Genomic DNA, 25,745 nt, shown 5'->3' with positions numbered 1-25,745 from the left:
TGTTTTCTTTTAAAAGTAAGCCTCTGCTTTTTGCGCCTGCTGCGTGTCTGTCGCGGTGTCTGCGAGATAAAGAAACAGACAGCTCGCTCTGTGGCTCAAGGTGCGCTACCTGCTTTATGTTTGGCGGTGTGAATTAGCAAGAGTGTCATCAGATAAGTGCGAACCCTTTTCGGGCAGCCAAACCTGGAAATCGGACTCCGCGCGGCCGCGGGGGCGACACTTCTCGCACTCCCAACCGTGCATTTTTTGCCTCTACTAAGAAGAGAAGTGAGAATTTCAACCAGGATTGGATTTGAGATAAAAATTTCGCAATAGTAGTTAGCACTCTACCAGCGGTAAATTCTAGAATATGAACAGATGGTGGGGTTGCTGGAACAAAATTAGCAAGAGAGAGGGCAAGAAGAGTCGCATATGGCAGTTTTTCCGCCTCATTAGCCGTGAAATCATCAGGAGAGTGGTTCAGCGCATTTATCCATTTATCGATGTATTATCCCCTACGCCAACAGCATGCTAATAAATTAAAAATTAGTCAATAATGCTAATTACTGAAATTCTGTTTGCAAAATTGGATTAAACTCCCACAAAATTAAAAAATTTAATTTGTTTTGCGTGCCAGTGCATCATCATGGTTTCATAATTTGTCTGAGCCGTCCTAAAGATATTTTGAAACTAATCTTATGAGAAACATTTTGTTATAGTTGTAATTTTGAAAAAAAAAATAGAAAATAAGCAGATATTATTTAATTCCAATTAGAAATGATTCGTTTAAATCTCGCTTGGGAATCACCCTGATGTGCCTATACTCTCGTTCCTGGGCACCCTGATTACTTCCACATGGTAGTATTCAGTGAAATACTAGAAGGTGCCGGTAGGTCTACTAAAGAGTCATTAACAATTTTCACAATTCCAAATAAAGGTTGAATTAAACATAATGGCCCTGTTTTAATATCTACAATTCTTAATTCTCAAAGCTCTTATTTATTGATTTGGTCGTTCCAACGGTGTGCAATACAAAGTCCGTCAGGTGACTTTAAAGTGGCTACATGTGTGAATTTCATTATATCGATCGCTTGAGGGCTACCCTAACGCCAGGGTTCGATTTCATTCCTGTTCGTATGGACTTGTCTGACCTTAGGAGCCTGTTCCGTGGGTTAAAAATCAACTGATCGTGCAATTTTTATTTTCTTAAAATTCACCTTAGCCCGTTTTTCAACCTTTGACCCTTTCGTATCTCTAAAACTACAAGTTTCTCCATCCTGAAAATTTCTAGGCATGTTACAAACACTTAAGGCAACAGTTTATACCGCACTCAAGTAATATAAAACAATAATAATAGCTGGAACTCGAATTATCGTTTTTTGAACGCTGGAAGGCCCTTTTCTCCAAATTCCAGACCAATTTTCCGGAAAACTGCATTAGATTTTTCTTGCAAACTTGGTTATTTCGACACCTTTGTAGCACCCAAACTACATATGTATCAAAATATCAGGATGGTGCTCTAACGAAAATTTAAAAATTGCAGACCCAACTGTTCATTTTCTGGCAATTATTTTATTTAATTTGGATAAACCATTTTGTAGAATTGTCGTACATAGTACACAAAATTAGGAAAATTTGACTGCCTTATCTGCAATTTGTTCAAGATAAAGCGAATTTAAGGAAATAAATGTAGGTATAATATCATGAAAATTTTTTAAAAAATATCTTAAACTAGTTTTTTTCTATAACGATTAAATGAAATGTGATTCCGATTTATTTTCTTTATGATTAATAATTATTTCTTATTCTTGGAATATCCAGAAAATTTATTCCAACCGATTGTTCGATTTTTTAGTGAGTTTAGCGCCTATGCTCACTCGAGTATGCAACTCGCTCCACTCGTCGTCGCGCGTCGAAGTTCCCCTCGCGCTTAGCGGCTCAACTTGTATGACGTCACAGGTCACGTGCTTTTGTTGACATCCCATGCTTTCATCTGAGTGAGAGCCTTTGCCAGCATCCAATTTCTTGAAATTTAACCAATTCTTTGCTGATTTTGAGATTGTGCACGTGTGTAGGCGTTAAATTTGTGGCTTTAGTCCCTTTCGCCTTAAAATGACGACTCCAGGCTTTAGTGGCGTGCTGAAATTGGCCGATTTGGATGATTTCATCACTCCTTCTCAGGTTAATACTTGTTTTTATCAGCTGTTAATTTATTTACATGGGTTTTACCTACATCCAGGAATGTATTATACCTGTGAAAGTCGATCGCAAAGTAAAAGCAGGCGCTGACCGTTCCAAAAGCATGGAAATTGATGAGGTGAGTTTGCAACTAAATTCAAATTTTCTGTACTTAAATATTTCCAACCCTTAGGGCCAGTCAAGCAAGCTTCAAAAAGTTGAAATCACCTTAAGCGATTGTTTGGCGTGCAGTGGATGCGTGACCACGGCTGAAACCGTCCTAGTGTCTCAGCAAAGCGGTCCAGAAGTCCTTCGGGTGCTCACTGAAAATTTTGAGTTGCCGGAGATCAGGAGGAAACTTGTTCTAGTGTCCATCTCGAACACTGCGGTCCTATCTCTGGCCGCCAAGTACAGCGTTGGAGCTTTAGAAGCAGCGCACAGGATTTCAGGTGAATTTCGCCTCAAGCTACGAAACCACACTTCTAGAACATGAATAAATTGCAGGCTATTTCAAAACGCTGGGAGCAGACCTGGTGTGCGACTTGTCCGTGGCGGAGGATTTGGTTTTGCTTGAGTGCCAAAAGGAATTCTTGCGCAAGAAGCAAACTGGCCAGGTGCCTGTGCTGGTCTCGGCCTGCCCTGGCTGGGTGTGCTACGCAGAGAAAACACACGGTTCCTGGCTCTTGCCGTACCTGAGCAGTGTCAAGTCTCCTCAGCAACTGGCCGGCTCTCTCCTGAAGAAGCCAGGCAAGCCGATGTATCACATCACCCTCATGTCCTGCTACGACAGAAAACTCGAGGCGTCCAGGCCTGACTTTGCCAATGACGATCAGAAAGACGTCGACTGCGTTTTGACAGCAGGTAAAATTCGTCTCCAACTCTAATAAATTATAATTAACCTCTGTCTGTGTTAAAACCAGTTGAGCTGCAGCAGATGTTTGAGAACGAGAGCAAAACTCTGCTGGACTATGACCCAATTGAGCTTGATCCGATTCCATTTTCAAACTCAACTGGCGCTGTCGAACAGCTATCAACTCCAAGGGGCTCTGGTTCTGGCGGCTTTGCGGAGAGTGTTTTTGTTTATGCGAGCCAACAGTTGTTTGGAATCACTCCTGACACACTAAACTACATTCCTGGAAGGTGAGTGATTTTTTTGGTGTAGCAGGCTTGCATAAAATCTGCTAGATTTTTTTTTAAAATTTTATTTTGACATGATTTACACTAAACAAATGGCTTGGACCCTTCGGGCCTCCAGAGGGGCGTTTTGCAGACAGCGCTGTCAAAACCGCATTCAAACAGTTCGGGGGTGGATCTCAGGTCGCGTGACCGGAGTTAGGTTGGTGAAAGGCAAGAAGGCAAGGGTATATAATCGTCGTCGAGCATCGCCAAATGTGCTTGAAATTACTGAAAAAGCAACCGGCATGGGAGCGGATCTCAGGTTGCGGGGTACCCTGAAAAAGGTCGTTTGAGTAACGCAGGTCAAAGCTCTTCCCGAGATGTGTCCAATGAGGGTTCGTGGTTGACGATTGGACTAACGACCGAATTTTAACAAAAATAAAACCATTTTTGCCAGTAAATATCGCGCAAAGCCGAAAAATCGTAAAAAATTTATTTTTTCTATGGGGGAAAAAATCTCAAAATCGGTTTCCAGACCGGCGTTGGACCTGCGCGTTCGATGGGGTTGGTAATACCCTTCAAGTTTCCTCCGTTTGAAAAAAATTGCGATTTCCCATGTTATCCTAATGGAGAAAGTGCAAAAATCACGTTTTTTAAACTTCAAATTCTATGTAGTCCTAGGATTTTGATCGGATAGGCTCGTATTTTGTCTCAGTATGTTCCAAGATAAATGTTTGAGGTGTCAAATTTTTACCCCGATCGCGAGATACATGGTGAATTGGTAACCAGCCATTCATGATAAATTGTCGTAAAATCCGACAATTTCGACTGTATAAAATACACTGATTCAACAATTTTGATAAGACTTTGACAAAACTTGCTACATTTAATGCCTAGGTGAGATGGCTAGGCGGCATATCAGGGAAAATTCGTTTCACTGGGATTTTTTTTTTAAATTTGACTTCCGAAAATTTGGCGGAATTTTATTAAATTTGAAAAATAGTCCGATTTTGAAAAACGTACCCCGCCAAGAGACATCAAATAAATTATCTAATCTTAAATACTATTTTTCTAGAAATCCAGACCTGCAAGAGTTGAATTTGGAAAAGGACGGCGAAATCGTGTTGAGATTTGCTGTGGCCAACGGATTTAGAAACATTCAAAATCTAGTGCAGAAAATGAAGAGAAAGAAATGCCTCTACGATTATGTCGAAGTGATGGCATGCCCTGGAGGTATTATAATTTGCAGCTTCCCTCATTGTTGGAATAAAACGCTTTGCCCCTATTTTTTTATTACAGGTTGTCTTAATGGAGGCGCCCAGTGTCGGCCGGACCAAGCCTCCCAGTCGAGAGAGCTTCTGGCGCACCTGGACCAGCGATACAAGACTGAACTGCCTACGAGACCGAACGTAGAGAGCAACCCAAATGTTTTGTCCCTCGCCAAAGGTATGTCCGATGATGACTTGCACATGGAATTCCATGCAGTGGAAATGACTCCAAATGCTCTGAATATTAAGTGGTGAACAAGATTGTTAGACATGAGATATTTTATTGTTTTTACAGTTGAATAAAATTTACAAGGTAAATCTGTTCCTACTTTTCTTTCAATGCAAACAAGGTGGATACACTACTTCACATTTAACGCCACCCAATCCTAAAACCGATGCCCTCAGGTTTTCCAAAGCCCCTGCAATCATTTCTTGGCTCCCTGGGATTCCTCCGGCTCTCTGAGCCAGCCAGCTCATAGCCACGCTGCGTAAAAATTAAAAAAAAATTAAAAACTGTGATTGAAATGTTTTCAAAATTCTCACCTCCACATGGGCAGCCACAGTCTGGGCGGTCCCTCGAGCTGTAAAGAGGCCCTGTTGGCCCTGCAGAGGGCGGCGTGAAGGCAGCGAGGCTCATCCTTGTTGAGTGCTGCTCGAATGGTGACCAGAGCAAACTTTGCCACCACCTCCTCAGGTCCAATGTATCTCTGTACCGGCGGCTCCTCCCTGACTGGCTCCAAGTCGATGCTTGGAGTTACACTCACGCCAAAAACAAGTTCAAACGTCGGCGTTTCTGTTGTCGACGGGCTTTCGGTGATTGATCTCGGTAACTGCTCAGTCGCCTCGATTATCTTAATCTGTTCCAAACTCAAGGAACGCTTCTTGTTCACCGGCGGAGCTGAGGTTGAGTTGTTGACCAGAATGCCGGTTTTCGGTGCATTGGCGTTGGTAATTAAGTTGATGAATACTTGCAGAGTGAAAATTCCAAACGTCAGGAAGGCAATCGCTGTCAAAGCTGAGTCGTAGAAGTCGACGAATCCGAACCTGAAGATGTTCCAGCCAGGGTCACTGTCTTCATATGGCTGGCCGCCATGTAGCACGTGCGTGTCGACCACTTGCAAAATATCGTCTCCGGCTTCCGCATCATGATCGTCGTCCTCCTCTTCGACTTCCTCTTCCTCTTCAATTGCATCGGCGGCATCTGGTTTAGGCTTCTTCTTCTTCTTCTTTTTCTTCTTTTTTGACGGCTTCTTTCTTTTCTTCTCGTCCTTAATTTTTTTAATTAAATATTGCTGAGAGAGAAAAAAGTTTTTACCTCATCATCATCATCGTCTTCCTCGTCATCTTCGTCGTCCTCTTCATCTTTGTACTTTTTCCTTTCCTCGATTATGGGTAGATCACTTGGACTGATCGGCCTCACAATATAAGGATTCGGCTCAAATCCTCCCAAGCTTTTGTACACATCAGTGAGAGCAGTGCTCCTAAAATTTTGAATTAGTAGAGGAGAATGTGCATGAATTATTTTCTGGATCATAAAGCAGTAAACCAACCTCATAAGGTCGTTCCCCTTTGACATGCAACTCTTTTTCCTCTAATAAGTTCACTTTTGTGATGTTTACATGGACCACCAGTCCAATGTGTTTAAATTAGCATTCTTTTTGACAATTTTTTTAGGAAATCAATTTTAAAATGCAATGTTTTTATTTATTTATTAGAGCTATTGAATTAAAGAGGATTTGATACTAAAAATTCCTGGAATATCTATGTTGCCAATTCATGAACTCATCCCTTAGGATTCAGTTAAAGCCAAAATTGATTTAAGTATAGCAGTGTACATTTTTTAGACAAGTGTCTGCAACGTTAGCATGCTTTTCAAATGGTGAGGACTGTCTCCTTACTTGAAATCCTATTTTATTTCACAAGAAAAGAGTTTCCCTTAACACGCTGTTGTACAGATCTCGAAAAGGAATCGAAATATGCCAAGAAAATTTGTTCGAGCGCTGCAAATTTAAGTGAAAATTTGAAACATTTTGCAATAGGAATCCTTGTTTGGTTATTGCGAATTTTAGAACTATTTTTTGCTTATTGCATGCAACAATTCAATAATTTTCAGCTATTGCCCTGTATCGATCCCTTGTATAGTCTTTGTAGCCTTGTACGTTTTGAGGGGGGAGGGGGGGGAATTGCACATTAGAGCGGAACGTACTCTGGTTCCTTTGTAAATTAAAAACTAATTAAATTTCTCACCTCTCGAGCCAGTCTTGGTATCTGGTAGAGCCTAAGTCTGCTATCATTTCTGCGGCAATTTCTGGTTCACTTTCGCCCATTCGTTCGCTAAACTCGTTTGTGTCGTAGTCTGTAAATATTGACGCGTCTTTTTCAAGGGCGTCCAGGATGCTTTCGGCGACGTAGTTTCGGCACAGAAACTCATTCATCATTTTCCTGCACATTTCGGACAGTTTATGAAAAAACAATTTTAAATTTGAAGGAATATATACCTGTGGTAGTTCATGGTGGCCAGCGCCTCGTCCATTGTTGCATTCGTTATTTTCTCTTCGGTTTCACCCTTCTTCTTTTCTAGTTTTTCGTTGGTTTTTCTGTGAGTAGTTGGCTGCATAATCGTCACCGGCATGAAGTCGCTCTTGAGGATTGCGCTCGCCAAATTTATCATTGTAACGGACGGAAGCGTAATTAAATGGGCGTTTGATTTTTTGACAAAATCAGGAATTATGGATTCGGGGCCCATTATCGAGTCTGCCAGCTCCTTCAGTTCCAGCAGCTCGCTGATGGAGTAGTTGTGCCTCGTTTGGTTGTTCAGAAACTGGGCAATCGTAATATTCGCTATTTTTTGAAGCTTTCTATTCGTTTCTGCCGTCATGTTACTTGTTGAATTCAATGCGCTTACGAATGAGATTGGTTTTGATTTTGCCGTGGTGGTCTCTTCCAACCGGCATTTTTCCGTCAGATAAATCAACACCCCAAGAAAATCTAAAATTTAAAATCAATCAAGATAAGAAACTAGAAGTATCTCTCTACTTACGAAATATCAGCCGCAATTCCATCTTTCGAAGCTCTATCAAGCCAATGTAAAGTTTGAAAGGAAACTGGTGGGTGTTTGGGGAACAAAAGTGACTTTTAGTTGTGCACGCTCACTGAGCACCAGTTGCAGTCGCTCTTGAAACTTATCGCGCGTGCAGATCCGCTATATTTCTACTCGAAATAATGATCACATCCACTTATAACTGTCGAGAGCGACCTTTCCTCTCAAATTATTAAAAAATCCAATGGCACTCGACTTTTTTGTTATATAAAAATCTGAATGTTGCTCTAACAATCAGTGAAATTAACTATTGTTGATTTTTCTCAAGTTTTATCAAGTCTGATAAAATTTGCAAAATTCCAATTGGGCAAGCATGGTCCGAAGACGAAAACAGAGCGTAGTAAGGCGGAGGAGCTGCCTAATTTCAGATGATGTAGGCCCCATTCTCGGCGGCGAGCCCCTATCCCTGGGCCAGATGGCCCGCATGTGTGAGCTCATAACTAAGTTCACAGGGATGAAAGTATATTGCCTTGACTCGTTGCCTGCAAAGTGGAAGGTAACTCTTTCTGCACATGAAAAAAATTTTAAATTTATTTCGACTGGCAGGTAAAGCAACAGCGTCACGCTTTTCTGTTGCTTGATAATCATACGCGTTGGATTTGTTGCTACAACGACGGCAAAACCGAAATCAGCCAGTACAACACCAACGAGTCAACAGACACAACGGCCATCACCACCAGGCTTCTTGAGGCTTATAACCTGCAACCTTTCGAGTTGACCAAGGCCATCGTTAGGTCAGACGTCCCCTCTTCAAGTTCGGACGTTGACTCTGGCTACGTGGCGATCGCGGTTTCGGCTCAGCTTGCGAGCAATATTCCGCCGACTGAACTCGACCCAACTGCCATCAGAAGGAACGTGGTTCGAGTGCTCTACTGGGGCAAACTCAATGGCTTCCCTGATTACGTAGAAGCAACAAGTTGCTGGAAAACAGTGAGCAGGGGTTTCCATGATACTATAAAAATTAACCTTAAAATTTAAAATACAGGTTGTCAAGCCTGAGGAGGTATTGTTTCGCAACTTATTTGACGCGTATGAAAAACTGAACAGTTTTGCCGACCCACCAATTGACAGTTATAATTGGAAAGAAGAGATCGTCAAACCAGTCTCACAATCAGTCATGTCGCCTGGGAGGGTAGTCCCCATCTCGTCGCAGGAGGATACGAGCTCCACCGAGGAGGAATCGGTTCCGAATCGGAAAAAAATGGTCGTGGCCCAGCATCCAGAGCCATTAATTGAGTTTCCAGATCCAGACAAGGAATCGCAGCGGGTTATGGCATACGAAGCAGGGCCCTTTGCTTCCAAAGTCAGCAGGGCCACTGAAGGAATTCTGGACCGCAACAACATTAAATATGTCCAGTATGAGCGCATCACAAAGGAAATCCATTACGTTCGTCCGAAGCCGGACAAAAGCAACGAGTAGTACCGCAAAAATAAATATAGTATTAATACAATCACGCGGGTATTTATTTTTGTCCAAATGTACACTTTTTACATTGCGCCGAATATTATTAGCACGGTGGAAATATTTCTGAACACTTGACGCCTGCTAAGCCAAGGGTGGCTGCTCTCAAATTCTCCAGCGCCCCTGCGTAAAGCTTGGACGTTGCTTTCTGTTTGTCTCCTCCGCCTCGTCTCCCCAACCAGCTCATTCCAAGGCTGAAAAGCGCCGATTTTATTAATGATCCAAGCAGCCCGATCGAGTTTCATACCTCCAGACTGGAATCCAGAGTTTTGCACTGCCTTCTAGTTTTCTCGCCACTTTGTTTCCCGTGCACAAGGCTGATTGGAGGCACTTTGGTTGTCCGCGCAACGCAGCTTTTATGGTGATCAAAGCGAGTCGTGCAGCACTTTCCTCCGACTCCTCTGGTTCAGGCTCCTCCGACACCCACCTCGCAATTCTCTCGTGCGTCTTCTCCTCGTCGTCCGCTTTCAGTTTAGTGAGTGGCAATTCCACTCCACCTTCTCGATTTCGGAACGGCAGGGTCAAATTCGAGATGACGACCGTTCTCGTTGATGAAGTCTGAAATGAATTAGAATTTTAAAAAATGCTTTAAAATATAAAAATCAAGCTTACTGGAAGCAAAATGCCGAGGAAGACGTTCAAGATGAAAATTCCAAAGGCGAGGATTGCTATCGCGGTGAGGGCCACGTCGTACATGTCCCCGATCCCAAGCTGGAGTCCACTGCCAGCAGCCGCAGCCGCAGCGCCCGCATGCCCGTGGCCAGACGATTCCCAATCGGACACCTGGTGAGAATTGCTGTTGTCCCAGTTTTCTTCGCCGCCAAAGTCACGTGGGTCTTCGTCCGGGTAGTTTTGTCTCGAGTATTGGTCCTGCTTGGCCCCATGAGGAGCGTTCCTCGTTTGAAGAGGTTGATCTATTGCCCAACCCGTCACCTGCACCAGCGTGCGCAATTCACGCAAAACGCCGAACGTGTGTGTGTGTTTGTGTTTGCCACAACTCAACTTTGACATTTGGCGTTTTGTGGACAGGGCTCGGGGCACATAGTGTGCAGCAACATTTCAGACAAGAATTGATCACCAACACCTCAAAATTGCGAAAGGTTGAGAAAATTGCAAAGTTTAATTTACCCATTGAAAAGGGGGACAGTTTGGTAAGTTTTTTTTAATTTTTCGTCTTCAGTCTCGCGAATGTTAACGGTTGAATCAATCGTTCTTGTCAGTTTGCGTCACGCTCACAAATGGCTCAATAAGTTTGAGTGAACCTTTTGCGGGCTTTAAAGGAAATCTCACCTCCGCGTCATAGTCTTCATCCCTGTCCGACATGTTTCTCTCCCTGAGGTCGGGCTCTTCCTCGTCTTCTTCGCCCAAGTGCTCATACCTCCGGTAAATATCCTCCAAAACAGCACTCCTGAAAACCAAGAACATAATTTTATTTATATTTATATCTTTAAAAAAATAGTCAACCTTGATAGCCAATCTTTGTAACTCGACGATCCCTCGTCCTTCAGGAGAGGGTTCAGCCGGCTGCTTTTCCTTTGGCCCCCTCTCCGCTGCAACCTATCCGTTGGCTGATCGTTCAACTCGTTATCGAACCCTTCTTCCGCGTCTTTTTGAAGCTGGTCTAAGATGTCTTGAGCCATGTAACCGCGGCACAAATACTCGTTCATCATTTTCCTGTAAATTATTTTGACACCAAATTGGATTTTTTTATACAAAATTCAAAGGCTTGCCTGTGGAATCGCATTGTGTTGAGTGCACCTGACACGGTCGACGAGTTGGCAGCTGGGGCTAAAACAGCCAAAGGACTAGGCGCTGCCGATTGCTGAATGAGCAGTCCGGGTGGCATGAAGTCGCTGTTCAACAAGGCGCTTTTCATCTCTGCCCGGTATTTCGACCCCATGCCCCAAATGCAGGGAGCGAAAAATATCCATAGCAAAATCCGAGTTTTCATATTTTCCTAGAAAGTGCAGACAGTTTAATAAAATAATTTTTTTCGTCTATTAATCCTCGTGAGTTAATTGTGCTTGTGTGCAGCAGATTTCCTTCAGACAAAACAAATTAAATACAAATAGTATTTAAAAGTTAGCAGAATCTTCTGGAGCTTAAACGATGGCATGAATAAAATGAATAAAAAATTGTAACTATATAGTTTAAGATTCTCGTGTTTGATTTACAAAAAAAAAATCTTAAAATAAGAGCCCGCATCCAATACCTTATTTGGAGAGCAGTAGTTGTGAACAGGAGTAGCAGACCTCGATGACTGCCACAGTTGACGGAGATTCGCAACACGAGAATGATGGTTTGGGCGGAGAAGCGGTAATGTCGCATGTTAGTTCTGCTTCAAAAATCTCGTCGCAATGCTCTAATGAGTAGCTTTGGGGTCATCAGAGGTGCGCAGATACCGCGCTTCCAACCCATCGCTGTAATGCTCTCTCGTTGAATCGCGACATAAGGAGTGTAAAATTGCTCAAGAAAATTTATGAATGCGCAGGCAAATGAATGGCCATTAGATTCCACGCTGCGTTTCCGTTTCAGTTATATTTTTATTGCCTCTATATGTCATTTGATTTTCTAGATTGATGCGACAGCGATCTAAAATTAAGCCAATAGGAAACGCACGGTCTACATATTTTTAATTGGTGAAATAATGCTTTTAGCACATCATGATAAGCACTGCAGGCGTCACGCATCGGGTTATTAATATCATAATTTTGATTTTTTCAGTATAAAGAAAGATAAATTATTTTAAGGAATATAGTTTTAATTAAAAATTTACAAATATGTATATCAAGGCACTTTTACACTGACTTTTGATTTCGTTCTGTACAAAAGCACATCTACAAAGTGAGTCCTTCGGCACAGTGTTCGATTCTGTTGTCTGGCGGCGACGTCCTGCAGCACCTAGTCGAGCATAAGCCGATTAGAGTCATCAGCACGGTCAACACAGTGATCCCGCAGACCGCCCCGCTGAGCAGGTCCATCACCGAGTTTGCGTCTGCCTTGCTGACCCTGACTACCAGCATCGCCAGCACGGTACTCATTATCAGAAAGCTCAAAACCGCCAGCACGATGTAGCCTGCGGGTGGAAAATCGAGTTATGTCCAGTTAAAACAGCGTAAAAACTGTGACAAGTTTTAAGGTCATACCTGAGAGAAAATTCCTGTTGGGCATGGTGGTCCAGTATCGCGTCCGCATCCCTAGAAGGCCGATTATTATGTAAGCTGAGCCGCAAAATAGGCCCAAGTCCCAGAAGTAAAGGCGTCCGCTCTGAAAATTGGAGATTTTTTCATCAAATTATTGTTAAAACAACACATTTTTTTAACTGTAGATTTTTTAGTAAAACTCCTCAACGCGGAAAAATTAATCCGTTCTGATTGTGAGAGTTGACTTTGAAGCGAGCTGCGGTCATTGGGACAAAATTCTAGGAATTTTGTAATATCTCTATGCTATTTTAGCTCATTATAAAATAAATGTTCGCAATTACGAATGGAATGGATAGGTAATTAAGTTGATTAGAACCAAACTCAATACTTGTGCAATGATTAATGAACATCCGATGTCGATAAAATAACATAACGTGGTCAGCCAGAAGAAAATCATTTTTAGTTAGGGCTCTACTAATATTGTTGTTTATACAATCAACCAGATGTGCGCGTCGAATTTGGGTTCTTTTGAGGTTTGCAGGTGTATACTGTCTTTATTCCTTTCTCACGGTATTTTACATTTTCAAAATAAATTATTTTCTTCTGGCTGACCAAGTTGTGTTATTTTACCGACATCTGGTCACCACGTTTGTTCATCAATAATTGCACAAGTATTGAGTTTGGTATTTAATTATTGCCTTCTAATCAACTAAATTGCCTATCCATTCCATCCTTAATTGGGAACTTTTATTTTATAATAAGCTAAATTATAGCATAGAGATATTACAATTTTAATAATATGGACGGGTTTTAAACCAACAAAATAATATTCATATCAGGCAAAACATTCAATTTAACGTGCAAGAACGCCCTATTTATCGAGCAAGAAGTTTAACGGTTTGGGGGGCACGAAAGGGCAACTCATTTGGTAGGATCAAGGTGGCGCCAAGGCGAAAGCTACGTCCGCGACAGGCCAGTTCGGCCCAGATTGATTGCTTCATGGAAAAATTGACGCTAAGATGGTTTGAAAGTGAGAAGAAAAAATACAGCAATGCGCTTTGCAGAAGCGTCTTGCCGGTTGCATACTTTACGTGTGTGCTACATATGATGCATTTAATTGTTAGCGATGCAGAAGCGTAAAAAATTAATTAGCATGGAAACCTTCAATTTTATTATTAAGTTCAGATTGAAAAATTTGAAGCTTTCCTATGGTTGCGATTCTCCTCAAATTATTATAGTAAATAATTGAAAAATGTTACAGATATACGGGGAAAACGCTAACGGTTTTTGTGAAGTGAAATAGGCAGAAACAAAATTTTAACTGACGACCTTTTTTTAGAAAAATGTTGAGTTTTTAACAATTTTTAAGCCCTCCAGAAATGTACCAATTTACCCAGACAATTGACTAAAATGTTTGCTGTTACCTCCGAGATGCCCAAGAAGCAGAGGAAGATGAGGATTGTGCCGCAGACGACCATGGTGACCGTGGAGGCGTTGAGGACCGAGTAGGGCGACTGGCTGGGCGGCACCTGGGCCAAAATCCAGGAGGCCCGTTTCGAGGGTGTGGGCGGCGGACTGCACGACGAGGAGTTCGAGGGCAGCAGGGGTGCCGGAATCTGCAGCTTGCGCGGCGTGTAGTACAAGGGGCGCGGGGGCAGCGGAGGCGGCTCGGCGGCGGGGTGGATGCGCGAGAATCGGATCGAGTTGGAGGCGGAGCGCGGCGGCGTGCGGGGTTCCGGGGGCAGCAGCGCCCTGGGACTTCCGATGGCCATGCTTGCGCCCTCTCAGGTTTCGCGCATTCAAATCGCCGAGGACGCAAGAGCAAAAATGCTGGTGACGCCGCAAACGACTCTGCGACTGTCACCGGACGAGGGGAATTGAAATCATTTCCCCTCCGGCTTCCTGCTTCCTTCCTTTCTTCCGCGCGTACTCGCTGGTAGTTTGTGCGTACTCACTCGATCGAATTACCTCTCCCGTCGGCCGGCGCGATTAAAACCCCCCTTTGGCCTGTGCCGTTGCAGCTGCCGCGTTCGCTTCACGGTTCGCACTCGCACTGAAACGCCCGCTTGTTTTTAGCTCTCTTCGGCTTTTCTCTCTCTCTCTCTCTCTCTCGCATACGCGCGCCCGCAGCAGCAGCCACGGCTCCAGGTGCGGGAAGATTGGGACGGCGGGGCACGTGCCACATGCTCAGGCGGGTGGCTTCTGTTCGCGGCGGCCACCCTCTCGTCGTTTTCTTCCTCATGAATGTGATATTATTGTGTGCAGTTATAACGTCTTTTTCCGCTCGCTCGCGCTGCACAACACATGGTGTGCATGGCACGTGCTCTTGGGGCCTTTCATAAGTTTGACTGCCTAAAACACTTCCTGCAGCACAAACAGTTAAATTATTAAAGATCCAAAACTAGAAAAAAATCAAGTTTTAATTCATTTTTTATCCCTGATGATGTGTCACAGGTCGCATGGTGTTTGGCAAACTGAAATGAATCAATTTTTGAAGATTGCTAATCTTTCAATTTTAATTCTGGATCAAAAATACCAGTCTCCGCTGAACCAAGCCAATAAAAACTGAGCAATACAAAGGACCTGATGCAATTCCATTTCACGCGGTTCGGACCAAATGTGGGGGTCCAGCGGAATCAAATATGCGAATTCCTTATTTGGTAGTTGCGATTTATTGAAGTCCATAATTTAGAATTAGACCCGGTAAAACGTCTTCGGGTGTAGTAATTACAGGATTTTCTGCTCGCTTGAGCGGCTACTATGGCCAGAGAGCGTTAGAATGAGCAGCGAATATGCAATTATTGGACCCGAAGACGTTACCGGGTCTAATTCTAAATTATGGACTTCAATAAATCGCAACTAACTACCAAAAGGAATTCGCATATTTGATCCCCCACGCACCAAATTTGATGTCCTATTAGGTCAAGGTCACCACTGTTAATTTTAGTTTCTAATTAAAATTTTGGAAGTAAGCTCAGGATTTTGGAATATTGAAAATATACGGCTTCAACGTTTTCCTGTGACGTGTGCGAACTTATGTGAAAATTTTAGAGTGCTGTGCTATTTTGTTCTTGAAAAATTGAAATTTTCAAAGCTCGAAAATACACGATTTAAATCTCTAGCATTGCAAAACCTACCCACCGTTAGACTCATATTTACCCCTTCCGTGACTAGCTAAAGGATTTAGGGATGCTTACCCCATCTCAATTTGAATAGCAAAACTTTACCGCGTGTTTTTTTAAGAGCTTAAAAATACGAAAAATACTTTATAAAAGTTCCTACTGTTTTCAAGAGGGTGCGTGTTCTTCTCGTCACTTGAATATAATATTTTTTATATTCTCTTTGTTAACTTAATTCTTCTTTAATTGTGGCAAATATTCTCCTTTCTTCTTTTCCTGAGATTATATATTTGGCATAAAATTAGAAATTTTTTTTCAAATCTTCTACCTATGAAATATTTTCCAACATAAGGTATTAAATATAAAAACAATATATTATTTCAAATTAGAATCATGCGACACTTTTTCCTTCTAGTGCGCGATCCAATTTGCCAATTTTATTTGAACGAAAAATCAAGAGTTAAGGCGGAGCATTCATTCAGGCATGCGCAATGGAAATACGCGCGTTCTCTTGCTCCCAGCTCCAGCAAATCAGCAACCTTCGTGTTGTGCAGTGTTGTGCTAGCACGAGCAGCTGGACTTTAATTTTTGAATTTTTGGTTCCTGTTGCGTTTGTTTACATTTTTCTAAAGGTGCTGCTGAAACCCGCTGTAACCTTGAAGGCCTTGGGTTTGACTGAAGACAGTGAGGACTCCACCTTGTTAGTGCCATTACATACTTGGTAAAATACACACTAAACATTTTGTCTCACTTTTTATCCTTTTTATTAATAAAAAAACTCATTTTTCTTTTTTCAGTGATTGCAAAAATGGCAAAGCTTGCTAGACTGAACCGGGAACTGAAAATGATGGAGAAGAAAACCCGTCCTGGTGTTTTCCTCCGTCCAGTCAATGATTCCTTGGACGAATTTCAAGCAAGTAAGACTGAAAAGAATCCTTTTATTTATTTTGCATTTTATTTTCTAATATTATTTTTCAGGTATAACCGGAGTTGAAGGAACACCCTATGAAAGTGGAGTTTTCAAGTTGGAATTAAAAATTCCTGACAAGTGAGTCCTGTGTTCTGTGTTATGAATTTTTATTACCATGCACTCATGCAATTTTCAGTTACCCTTTTGGCGTGCCCGTCGTGCGATTCATCACTCCCCTGTACCATCCAAATGTGGACCTGGCTGGTCGAATTTGCCTGAAAAGCCTTAAAATCCCTCCAGCCGGAGATTGGAGTCCTTCAATCATGCTTGTCGACCTTGTAGCCGAAATCCGAATGCTGCTCAAACATGCCAACCCCAACGACAGCCTCATGCCAGATATTGTCAGTATTTTTCATTTATGTTTTTTACTTTCCTTTAACAACACATTAATAATAACCAAACGAAAATATTGATTAATGGGGTAGAAAAGTTTAAATCACCATTAATTTGATTCCAGGCTCAGGAATTCATGCTTAACAGAGCAGAATTCGACAAGAAAGCAAGAGAAATGACTGAAAAACACGCTGTGCCTAGAAATGAAGCTTCTTGCGACGCCGAAATAGATAGCTAACGTTAAAATGATTTCTTGCCCTTCTTTCAACTTCTTTTTTCCTTTGCTACTTTCAACAGAACTTAAAATTCGTCTCAAAGGTTAATCTTGTCACTTAAAATATACGAATAAATTTAGATATTTTTCGAAACAGATTTATTATTTCCATATTTACATCCTACATAATTAATGCATCAAACAAGGTTCCGTTTACTTGCTAACCCAGTTCTTCGGGGCGTCATTTTTAATGAAAGAGTAGTCATTCTTATGGTCAAATGGATCCGGCGACACTAATTTATGGATGGGCTCTTTGGGGAAGAAGTCCCAGTTTTCGGCAACTGAGGAGAAGATGACCACTCCAGCGAGGCTGAAGAGAGCTCCGGAGCCAAGTCCGACGGACGCCTTCTGCTTCCAGGCACCGATCACTCCGCCGGCAGCGAGTCCTCCGAAGACGTAGTTGAGCAGGTCATCCTTCTTGCGGAAGTTGGCCGACATGCAGGTGACGGCCGAAAAGGCGGCAGCGCTGCCCACGAAGGGGAAGGCGTTGAACGCGAACCTGGCCATCGTGGGTGCGAAACCATTGACCTGAGAAAACATAAGGACGTCGTAGAAGGAGTAGACTGCCGACGCGCCTGCAGCGTATTTCGTCGCGAAAAATAACTTCTTGTCGCAGTCCTTGCCCTGCGGAGTGTCGAAGTATTGGTAGCCCATCTCGCCGGCCCTCCTGCTGTCCAATTGGGACGCTTTTGCAGACTTTTCTTCGGCAGCAGGGACCGTGTTTTGAAAACGAGAATGGCACTCAGATGTTCTAGCGGTGGCGCATCGAATTAAATTATCATTTTTTGAATTCAAGCGCGAAATTTAGTTTTCTTTTCCTAATTCGCGGAACAATAAATCAATGCGTTGTTGTGTCGAGATTCGGCGATTCGGCAAATGATTACCCTGATTGTGATAGCAGTTGTTTAAGAATATTATTTATACATATCTCTTTCTGATAGAAAAACTTCACTTAGAAAATTTGACGGCTTGTGGTGCAGATTTAATTTTTTTTCTTATTTTTTAGCTCTTGTAAAATTCAAGCTTTTAAACTTTGGTAAGGTTTAATTAATTTTTCAATCGGCTCTAAATCCGCACATAACATTATTACTATAATATAATGCGCGTTCTCCTTGTAAGCTAGGGCCCCAGAAGCAGAGAGGTCGTCGAGATTGGATTGACCCACTTTATTGTAGTGGTGTAGGTGATATAATAAAAACATTTGATTAAAACTACAATTCACAGACCTTTATACAATGTATATACATCACATACAAAATAACGCATCTCGCTGATTAATTCTTAAAAGATCTGCAAGATTGAACAGCACAACTAGCTTTCATGTGTCTTTTCCAAGATCTTAAGGACAAAGCATCAAATTTTTAGCTGCGGTTAGTGTCGTTTGTGCTGTCGTCATCATCATCATCCGAGTCAGTCACCGAGGAGGCGGTATCCCATTCATTTTCGCTCCATAAATTGGAGCCACTATTGCTGTCATTTGAGTTGCGGGCCAAGTCCATAATGTTCGCCAAGGCGGCCATTCCTGCTGATAGAAAAAATAGTGTCAAGCTCCTTTGCAGACGGAAATTGATGCTTTACCTCTGACTGCATTCATGGCATTATCGTTATCGTCATTGTCATCGCCATCATTGTTGTCGTCACTACTCGAATCAGAATCAGAAGACATGGTAGATGAGGACTGATTGTTGTCTTCATCCAAGGGCTCCTCGTCGTCGACAGCCTCCTGTGGTATTCAAATTAGCCTGTGCACTGAAGCAATATGGGGAAAACAAACCTCATCCTCATCGTGTCGGTGACGGCCAATGTCGTATATTCTTACAGATGACTCGTTTACCGACTCAAACTGCCCAACGTTCTCAACTAGAGCCAGCTGGAATCCGTTGTTGGCCAGAGCCAAGTCGTAAATGTTGCGCTTGACATCAATGGTGGCTAGAGTTCAATTATTTTAAATGGGGGCAGGTTTGAAATTGGCAAGACTTTACCAATGCTAGAGTAATTGGTGGCGTCCATTGTGTTGTATGAAGACTCATAGGTGACCTCATCTTCACTCTCAATTTCAAAACTGACGCTGTAAAGGACATCTCCGGTCTTGGTGAAATGCAGGTCGCACTTGTCCAGAGCTGGCAGTGTTCTCAACAAATGGAAAGTGCGCAGGTCCCAAACCTCAGTGTTGGAAAGAATCTGTGACAGAAAAAATTAATTACACTCTACTCCATCCAATTGAAACAATCTAGAGGTCTCAGCCACAAGATTTAAGGCAGCGGCTGGCTGAAACGTCTAAAACAATCATACCTCGAGTCCATTGGGGTGGAAGACGCCTGAGAGGGCTTGGTTGAGTTTGTCGAACTTGTGGATCGACTTGCCAGAGGAAACGTCCCACAAAACACCGTCCGACAAGACCAGCTCGTCTGTAGGAGAAAATGTGGCTCGGTTTTTGGTGTAGTTGTTCGACATGGTTGGATTCAGGGTCAGGACCTTTTTGCCTGTTTCCGCGTCGTAAATCTAAACCAAAAATGAGTGAGTGCGCTTGTTTCAGCTTTCATGCCATTTTTACCCTTGCCGTCTCCATTTTAGTGCCGATTATTTGATTGTAAGGAGCAGTCCTGCTGAACTCGACGTGGCTATCCTCGCTGAATGAATACACTTTGCTCCAACTGTTGACGTCATACTTGAACATGCAAGAGAGCGGTCGGTGCCAGGTGCAAGAGGTGAGCATCAGTTGATCAGACGGACTCAGCTCAATGCGGGAGATGTAGCTCTCATGGCACTGCACAAGCATTTCTTCTTCCTACAAATTCAAATAAATCACAACGGAAGCCCTCCAAGAGCTTCAACTCACAGCTCCTAGAATCAGGTTGACAGGTCTAACATCTCCTTCGAAGGTTCCAATGAAGAGTGTTGTGTTGCTGTGCTGCAAGATGAGGAAGGCGTTCAGAATAAAAATGTTAAAAACGGTAATTGACTTGCTGAAAATGCAACAGACGTGTAGAAGCTCTCGTCGTTTCCTGGCTTGAAGTATTTAGTCTGGCAGAATTTCGAGTGGATGAGTTTCCTGTTCAGCCTAGCACCGTCAGAACCTCCAAAGGGAGGCCAAAGCGCCTTTTTTGTATACCGCACCGCATAATTATGGTCAAACTTTGTCCTATCGTGGGGTTCGGGACACCTGTGGGGCCTGAAAATTTTTGTTGGCAGTTAGATTCAGTTGCAAAAAAGACTCTAGATCAAACACACTTGTATAAGTCGAATCGTGGACACGTGGCGACAGGATGTTTGCAGAGTGCGTGTTGGTTTTTCAGGTATTCGGTAATTATGCCGCCCAAGGTCAAACTCGGGGGTTCCAGGGTCTGCTCTGGTACATCTGCCTTGGACATTGTTCCAAACGTCATGTGCTCTTTTCTGCAGATCATTGATTAGTCCTCAAGTGGATTAATTCAGCAAGAATTCGTACCTGGTTGACTGCAGTGATAATTTAAAAGGTGTGATCTGCTCTCCCTCTTTGACGTCGATTTGCAGTTGTTTCGGTGTCACTGGCGAGGTTTGAGTTTGTCTTGTCTGCAGAGCATGTTTTAGTTTTAGTGGGATGAAGAAGGCATTTCCGAAATGTTCCGAATTTTGAGGTAGTTAAAAGGCTTTTTTTAAGTTGGTCTGAATTAATGGCTGAAATGGGTTTTCATTTTTGGTGATGAAGTTATGATTAAAAATATTTCTTAAATTTTAAAATTCAAGGTGGAAGTGATTTTTAAATTTGAATTGATTTAATTTGTCACTTCCTTCATTTTAGCCAATTTAGCAGGCTAAAAACCGTTCAAACCGGCTTGGTACAAATTATTTTTAAAAAGCTGGAATTTTCGGAGTCAGTTACCCATGATGGAGTGCCGCTTGACTGTCGGTGAGAGCTTGATGGCGTCAAAACACTGGCTGGAGCAAGTCTAGAAGTGGTAGGCGTGGAGATGGACGGATCAGGCAATTTGGCCTCTGCCAGAAGCATGTTTGCCGTCTTGGTAAGGCCCTGTTTCACCAAGTCTTGGTATATCAGTTGGTTCAGCTCTTGCCGGTTGTACTCTATTCTAGTTTGCGCGACAACACTGGCCTGAACAGTCGAAATTTAGTTATTATTATGATCTAGAGTGCAATGGTGTTCTTTACTTTGTGGAGATTGGCCACAGACGCGGAGAGTTCATTACAGTTTGAACTTCCAGAGACCCTTTCTAAGAGCAGAAGGGCGTATTTTTGGAAAAGAACGTGCTCCTGTCTCCTGTCTTGGAGAATCGGGTCTTTCATTAGTACTGAAACACGACTGATTATCATTTAACATTTTAACAAGGCACGATAATGTACTTTGAAGCTGTCCACTGGTGAGCAGTGGGAGGTTGCTGATGATTTGCTTGATGGTGTCGCTTCTAGCAAGACCAGCCAGAGCCTGGCCGGCAAGCATTCTCAGGGAGTCTGCATCAGTGAGGCGTCCCTTCCCTGACAGCAACTCTAGAAGCACCATTATTCCGTTATTTGTACGGACCGATTCCCACATTTTCGTAAGCACGTCCTCGCTGGCCTCATTCAGTTGCGTTCTTCTAGAGCTGACTCTACTCAGGAGTAAGTGTGAAGAGTTATATTAAAAGCTTTAAATAATACACTGTTACTTTTGATAGTTGCCGACGCGGTGCATTGGTGCACAAACGCAATTGCAAATGACGTAGAGGGCTGCTCTCTGGACGTCAGCGTCCTTGACAATCTCTCCTTCAGCGGCTCCAAGAATGAGTTTCATGCCCATTGGCGCCAACGAGTCTTCCGGCAGCATCACTTTCTCGCAAAGCAGTAATCGTGCTTTGGCGCAGACGGTGCAGACAGCCAGCACGTCCAGGGCGTTTCTCACCATTTCCCCTCTGGCAATTCAATAGTTTTAATTGTTATGTCTAATCTAAATGCGGATATTACCGTCCAGAAAAGTTCCATTCGTAAGTATAGCCAAGGACTTTGAGCAGAAGTGTGACACCGCCTAGCTCCATAAAATTTTCGACCGGCGACCATTTAGTGTGGATGTGCATTGCGGCCATCAACGCCTTAATGCACTCTTGGGTTTCCTCCACGGTTGGTCTGATGGGTTTCAATACTGAAGTGTTAGACCTGATGGCTGTTCCGGGAAGACCAGGGACATTGTTTCTTCGCAGCTGACGCGAACGCAAAACAAGGTGCGTTTCAAAGTAGCGCTTCAAACAGCCAAACACGTGTCTGATAGTTTGTCTTGCGGCGTGTTTTTCATCATCGTCATCATTGATTCCGTCATTTTTGTTCAGCAGATCCATTGTGCTAACCTATTATAACAAGATTGTGTTTAAAACAATAACAAAAATACGCTGTAGACACTTACAACATTGAAGACTTTGCGAAGACCATCTTGCCTGTCGAATTCCTCCAGAATAGTTTGGAACGGGAAGGCGAGGTAAAAGAACATTACAGCATGGCACCGACTTGATTGGTGTGAGCACTCCAGCAGCCACAATGCATACCTGAAAATTAGAGCAAATTGTGACACAAGGAACAACTTTCTTGAGTAAATTTGAACACCAATCCACCAGTTGCGCGAGCCCTTAGTGTTTGAATCGAAGAATAAATTATATTTGTGTTTGAGCACCGTTATTTGATTGTCACAAAAATAATGTACTTTTCCGTTAATTTGACGGGGTTTTTTTTGCGTTCACAAGTTCAAATGATGTTCACGGAATCATTGCACTTAAATTAGATTTTTGAGTTATTTCAACATCTATCTACATTACTAACAACAGTGTGGTATTCAAACAAAAATTTTAAATGGCAGAACATACCCAACCTCTCGAGGAAACACCCCAAAATATGATAACTTTGAAAAATGATTTTTTTCTTACTTGACGATATTTTTAACCATGGCGGCTGGCAGGAGACACACCCTTTCCATAATTTCTTCGCAGTATGCTAAATGGTAAAGGCACAGAGCCACGCCACAGGAAGCCAGACTTGGCCTTCGAATCTCCATTAATGCCTAGGTATAATAGATTTTCTTGAGCACTCCTCAGTTAAATATGAATTAGTATTTACCTTCATGTAGTAAAGCTTTTGCGAGTTGGTGAATTCAGTGGCAAATTTCTTGTGACAAAGCAAAGAACCCAGGTATTTTAACGCCTCGAAAGCCAGTCTGGCGTTTTGATGCTCCTTCAGGTTGACGTATTTCATCACCATCTCCAGCGCATTATGTTCGTATGCATGTGCGACGTACTGCGAGATTATTTTATCAGACGAAAAATCGTGCAATAAAAAAAGCGCTAACCTCCATATACTCCCCAACTGGGGTTAAGTAGCGCAGAATCAGGATCTGCTTTGTAATTAAGTTTGGCGGGTGCATTTGGAAAGAGCCAATGACGAAAGACTCCATCTCGGCCCAGGACGAGTTGCTGCACTCGTTCACCGCGCCCGAAGTTGATGGAACACTGCGGCCAGCTCCAAATAAACCTTCGGAACTCTGTCTAGAGCCGACAACCCGAGCAGGGGTGACGCGCAAGCATGAAGATTTGGGCAGAGGAGTGTCTTGCAGAGGGAGCACCCCTAACTCGAGCTCTATCGGTTTGCTTGGGGTGGTAGGGGGCGTGGCTGAAGGCGAAGGAACGTCATTGAAGTGAGGAGAAGACAGCAGCGAGGGAGACAAAGTTCCATTCTCTTTCGTCGCTTCTTCTGAAATATGTTTATTTGCTACGTTTTTCAGCGCTGAGACACAAACAGTACCTTGAACACCTTTGTCTTCGTCGCCCTTAGGAACACCTAGGTTGGCAAATGGTCTCTGCGTGCAAACCGACTCCTCTTTCGGCTTGAGACTGTTCAAATATTCTTCTTGCAACGATCTCAACCTGCTTATCATTATAGGAACTAGTCTCGAGTTTTCTTCCCTGATTATAATAAAAATTAAATTTCGCAAAAAACTTTTGAATTTCAATTTACCGATGGGTGCCAGCAATATCTGCCAAGTGCATGGATATCCCCAAGAGGCCGGTTGCGTAAGTTCTTAGCGGTTCGTCAGCCTTCTCAGCCCATTTGATGAAAGTTGGCACCGGAGACATGGCTTCGGGCTGTAAACGTTTGGTTAAATTCTTAACATGGTGTATTTCAATGCCAGTACCTTGAAAAGAAAGTCAAACTGAAGCCCTGGCATTATGCCCAAGAGCAGCCGGCAAGCCGCAACATTCAGTCTAAATGTTCTCTGGTCATTTCTAGTTCCCATGTTCAGGTTACTCCAATAAGTTTCCCTCACATAGTCGTTGACCACCTGTAATACACATTTTTGACACTAGCTAAACACTCACTCCAACAACTCACCTTGGTGATTAGATTTTCTTTCCTGAACAGAATTTTATAGGAAGTATTGAGATCGCTCTTCATTTTGGACGTTGGTCTCTCGTCAAATGGATCCGGGTCCATCTTTTGAAAAGCTTCAACCTGCTTTTCGATCAACTCAGCAATCCTGGAAAATATTCAGGTCACAGTCTGATTTAAGATGCGTTTTTTGATACTATACATTGTGATGATGGGCTCAGGGTCATATCCATTGGCCGAGTGATCAATCTCCCATCGTCTTATCAAGTGGTTCAAATCACTAGCTGGGTTGTTTACTATGTCGCCGTTGTCGTCTCTGTATTCACCATGCTATACAGTAAATAAATAAATTTAATTTAATTTAATTAGAAATAATATCTACATCATCTTCGACTGCTATCGCATCATCACCACCGGCATTACTATCTAGATCCATTTCATCATCGCTGATCAACATCACAGGGTTGATGATATTCCCCAGGTTGTTTTCGTTCGGTTCACCCTCGTCGAGTGGCATTTATTCTATATCCTGCGAAGTATAGAACATTGACATCAGCAAGAAATGGTACAAGTATGGCAAATGTATTGATATTATGCATATAAGGAGAAAAAAGTACATAGCATATTTAGAATATTAACTGTGTGTATTTTAATTACGTTACCGGTTTCACGCGAGTTGGTTATGCAGAAAGCGATGCTTAAAGCGCGCTGTTGCTGGTCAAACACTTAAACGAGTCTTTCAATATTTTGTTGAAAACTGTGATATGTAGTTAATTAGCAGTAAAATAACGTCAAGAAGTCGGAAAAATTAGAAAGACTGGTCCAAGAAATTTTCAGCTCGTGCGACGACAGGCACCATGCTTTCAATAATCATCAACAATAAGGGTTGCCAACCCAAACACACTGCGCATTTGTAAAATTATATTAATTTCCAAGTTTTTTTTACTCTTTAGCATAGCAAAGTGCTAGAAATTATTGATTTTATATGGTTTAATTTAATAAATTAGGCTTAGGTTACAGAATTTTCTTGATTAAATACATCGATATTAAGTTTGTTAGGTTGCCCAGTAGCTATTTGTGATTGGTCCGTGTGGTCGACAGTGTTAACAGGAGCAAAGTTTGTCGGTAAAACCCGGGAAATCTCCTACACGTCAGAAGAGAGCTACGGATTGTATTCAATAACATAACATCAACTTGATTTTATGCATTTTTAACTACCAAAATTCATAAAATACAAAATCATTTAAATATGAAAATGTCATAAATATGGTCATCAGCTGCTCAAATGAATTCAAGAGCCGATCGATCAATATGTTCATATTAATTGCGCTAGTTACACTCGCGATGAGTACACAATTGAAGATTAACACATTTATATCGCTCATAATCTTATACCTTATACAAGGTCTTATCAGCTTAAAATATATTTTACGTTGAAAATAAACAGCAGGAAACAAATTCTAAT

The 25,745-nt window shown here is 42.5% G+C and overlaps 8 protein-coding genes across 8 annotated transcripts; 3 read left to right on the top strand and 5 right to left on the bottom strand.

Moving 5' to 3' along the window:
• Positions 1-1,964: 1,964 nt before the first annotated feature.
• Positions 1,965-4,865, top strand: LOC135938459 (probable cytosolic Fe-S cluster assembly factor CPIJ010948). The gene is made up of 7 exons (XM_065482099.1): positions 1,965-2,160; positions 2,219-2,296; positions 2,351-2,606; positions 2,662-3,018; positions 3,078-3,297; positions 4,349-4,506; positions 4,573-4,865. The coding sequence occupies exons 1-7, from the start codon at positions 2,092-2,094 to the stop codon at positions 4,794-4,796; spliced, it is 1,362 nt and encodes a 453-aa protein (XP_065338171.1). The 5' UTR covers positions 1,965-2,091; the 3' UTR covers positions 4,797-4,865.
• On the bottom strand, positions 4,803-7,801 carry LOC135938457 (FK506-binding protein 5-like). Its single transcript, XM_065482098.1, has 6 exons — positions 7,582-7,801; positions 7,040-7,529; positions 6,789-6,983; positions 5,857-6,022; positions 5,085-5,809; positions 4,803-5,025 (listed from the first exon to the last, which is right to left on the bottom strand). The coding sequence occupies exons 1-6, from the start codon at positions 7,601-7,603 to the stop codon at positions 4,878-4,880; spliced, it is 1,746 nt and encodes a 581-aa protein (XP_065338170.1). The 5' UTR covers positions 7,604-7,801; the 3' UTR covers positions 4,803-4,877.
• A 128-nt stretch (positions 7,802-7,929) lies between these two features.
• LOC135938464 (uncharacterized) lies at positions 7,930-9,080 on the top strand. Its single transcript, XM_065482105.1, has 3 exons — positions 7,930-8,137; positions 8,188-8,571; positions 8,627-9,080. Exons 1-3 carry the CDS (start codon positions 7,955-7,957, stop codon positions 9,059-9,061), a joined length of 1,002 nt encoding a protein of 333 aa, XP_065338177.1. The 5' UTR covers positions 7,930-7,954; the 3' UTR covers positions 9,062-9,080.
• Positions 9,081-9,086: 6 nt separating this feature from the next.
• On the bottom strand, positions 9,087-11,367 carry LOC135938460 (uncharacterized). The gene is made up of 7 exons (XM_065482100.1): positions 11,316-11,367; positions 10,834-11,060; positions 10,568-10,777; positions 10,394-10,511; positions 9,716-10,036; positions 9,351-9,661; positions 9,087-9,297 (listed from the first exon to the last, which is right to left on the bottom strand). The coding sequence occupies exons 2-7, from the start codon at positions 11,052-11,054 to the stop codon at positions 9,150-9,152; spliced, it is 1,329 nt and encodes a 442-aa protein (XP_065338172.1). The 5' UTR covers positions 11,055-11,060; positions 11,316-11,367; the 3' UTR covers positions 9,087-9,149.
• Positions 11,368-11,843: 476 nt separating this feature from the next.
• Positions 11,844-14,314, bottom strand: spdo (sanpodo). The gene is made up of 3 exons (XM_065482101.1): positions 13,671-14,314; positions 12,250-12,370; positions 11,844-12,179 (listed from the first exon to the last, which is right to left on the bottom strand). The coding sequence occupies exons 1-3, from the start codon at positions 14,016-14,018 to the stop codon at positions 11,941-11,943; spliced, it is 708 nt and encodes a 235-aa protein (XP_065338173.1). The 5' UTR covers positions 14,019-14,314; the 3' UTR covers positions 11,844-11,940.
• Positions 14,315-15,915: 1,601 nt separating this feature from the next.
• Positions 15,916-17,036, top strand: LOC135938463 (ubiquitin-conjugating enzyme E2 T-like). The gene is made up of 5 exons (XM_065482104.1): positions 15,916-16,086; positions 16,163-16,282; positions 16,344-16,413; positions 16,472-16,676; positions 16,793-17,036. Exons 2-5 carry the CDS (start codon positions 16,174-16,176, stop codon positions 16,904-16,906), a joined length of 498 nt encoding a protein of 165 aa, XP_065338176.1. The 5' UTR covers positions 15,916-16,086; positions 16,163-16,173; the 3' UTR covers positions 16,907-17,036.
• ND-B14.7 (NADH dehydrogenase (ubiquinone) B14.7 subunit) lies at positions 17,019-17,707 on the bottom strand. The gene has a single exon (XM_065482103.1). The coding sequence runs from the start codon at positions 17,594-17,596 to the stop codon at positions 17,096-17,098; it is 501 nt and encodes a 166-aa protein (XP_065338175.1). The 5' UTR covers positions 17,597-17,707; the 3' UTR covers positions 17,019-17,095.
• Positions 17,708-18,154: 447 nt separating this feature from the next.
• Positions 18,155-25,186, bottom strand: mahj (LisH and WD40 domain-containing protein mahjong). The gene is made up of 26 exons (XM_065482097.1): positions 24,943-25,186; positions 24,663-24,809; positions 24,483-24,610; positions 24,284-24,428; positions 24,087-24,233; positions 23,909-24,036; positions 23,696-23,856; positions 23,244-23,644; positions 23,015-23,191; positions 22,825-22,958; positions 22,311-22,449; positions 21,878-22,254; positions 21,583-21,825; positions 21,281-21,525; positions 21,089-21,228; positions 20,805-21,032; positions 20,391-20,494; positions 20,174-20,338; positions 19,910-20,114; positions 19,782-19,853; positions 19,497-19,730; positions 19,235-19,444; positions 18,925-19,123; positions 18,717-18,871; positions 18,521-18,665; positions 18,155-18,467 (listed from the first exon to the last, which is right to left on the bottom strand). The coding sequence occupies exons 2-26, from the start codon at positions 24,795-24,797 to the stop codon at positions 18,304-18,306; spliced, it is 4,581 nt and encodes a 1,526-aa protein (XP_065338169.1). The 5' UTR covers positions 24,798-24,809; positions 24,943-25,186; the 3' UTR covers positions 18,155-18,303.
• Positions 25,187-25,745: the final 559 nt, after the last annotated feature.

The sequence above is a fragment of the Cloeon dipterum genome, chromosome 3 (genome assembly GCF_949628265.1).
Source record: "Cloeon dipterum chromosome 3, ieCloDipt1.1, whole genome shotgun sequence".
In the NCBI taxonomy this organism is placed as follows: Eukaryota; Metazoa; Arthropoda; class Insecta; order Ephemeroptera; family Baetidae; genus Cloeon; species Cloeon dipterum.
This window is presented reverse-complemented; position numbering and strand designations above follow the sequence as displayed.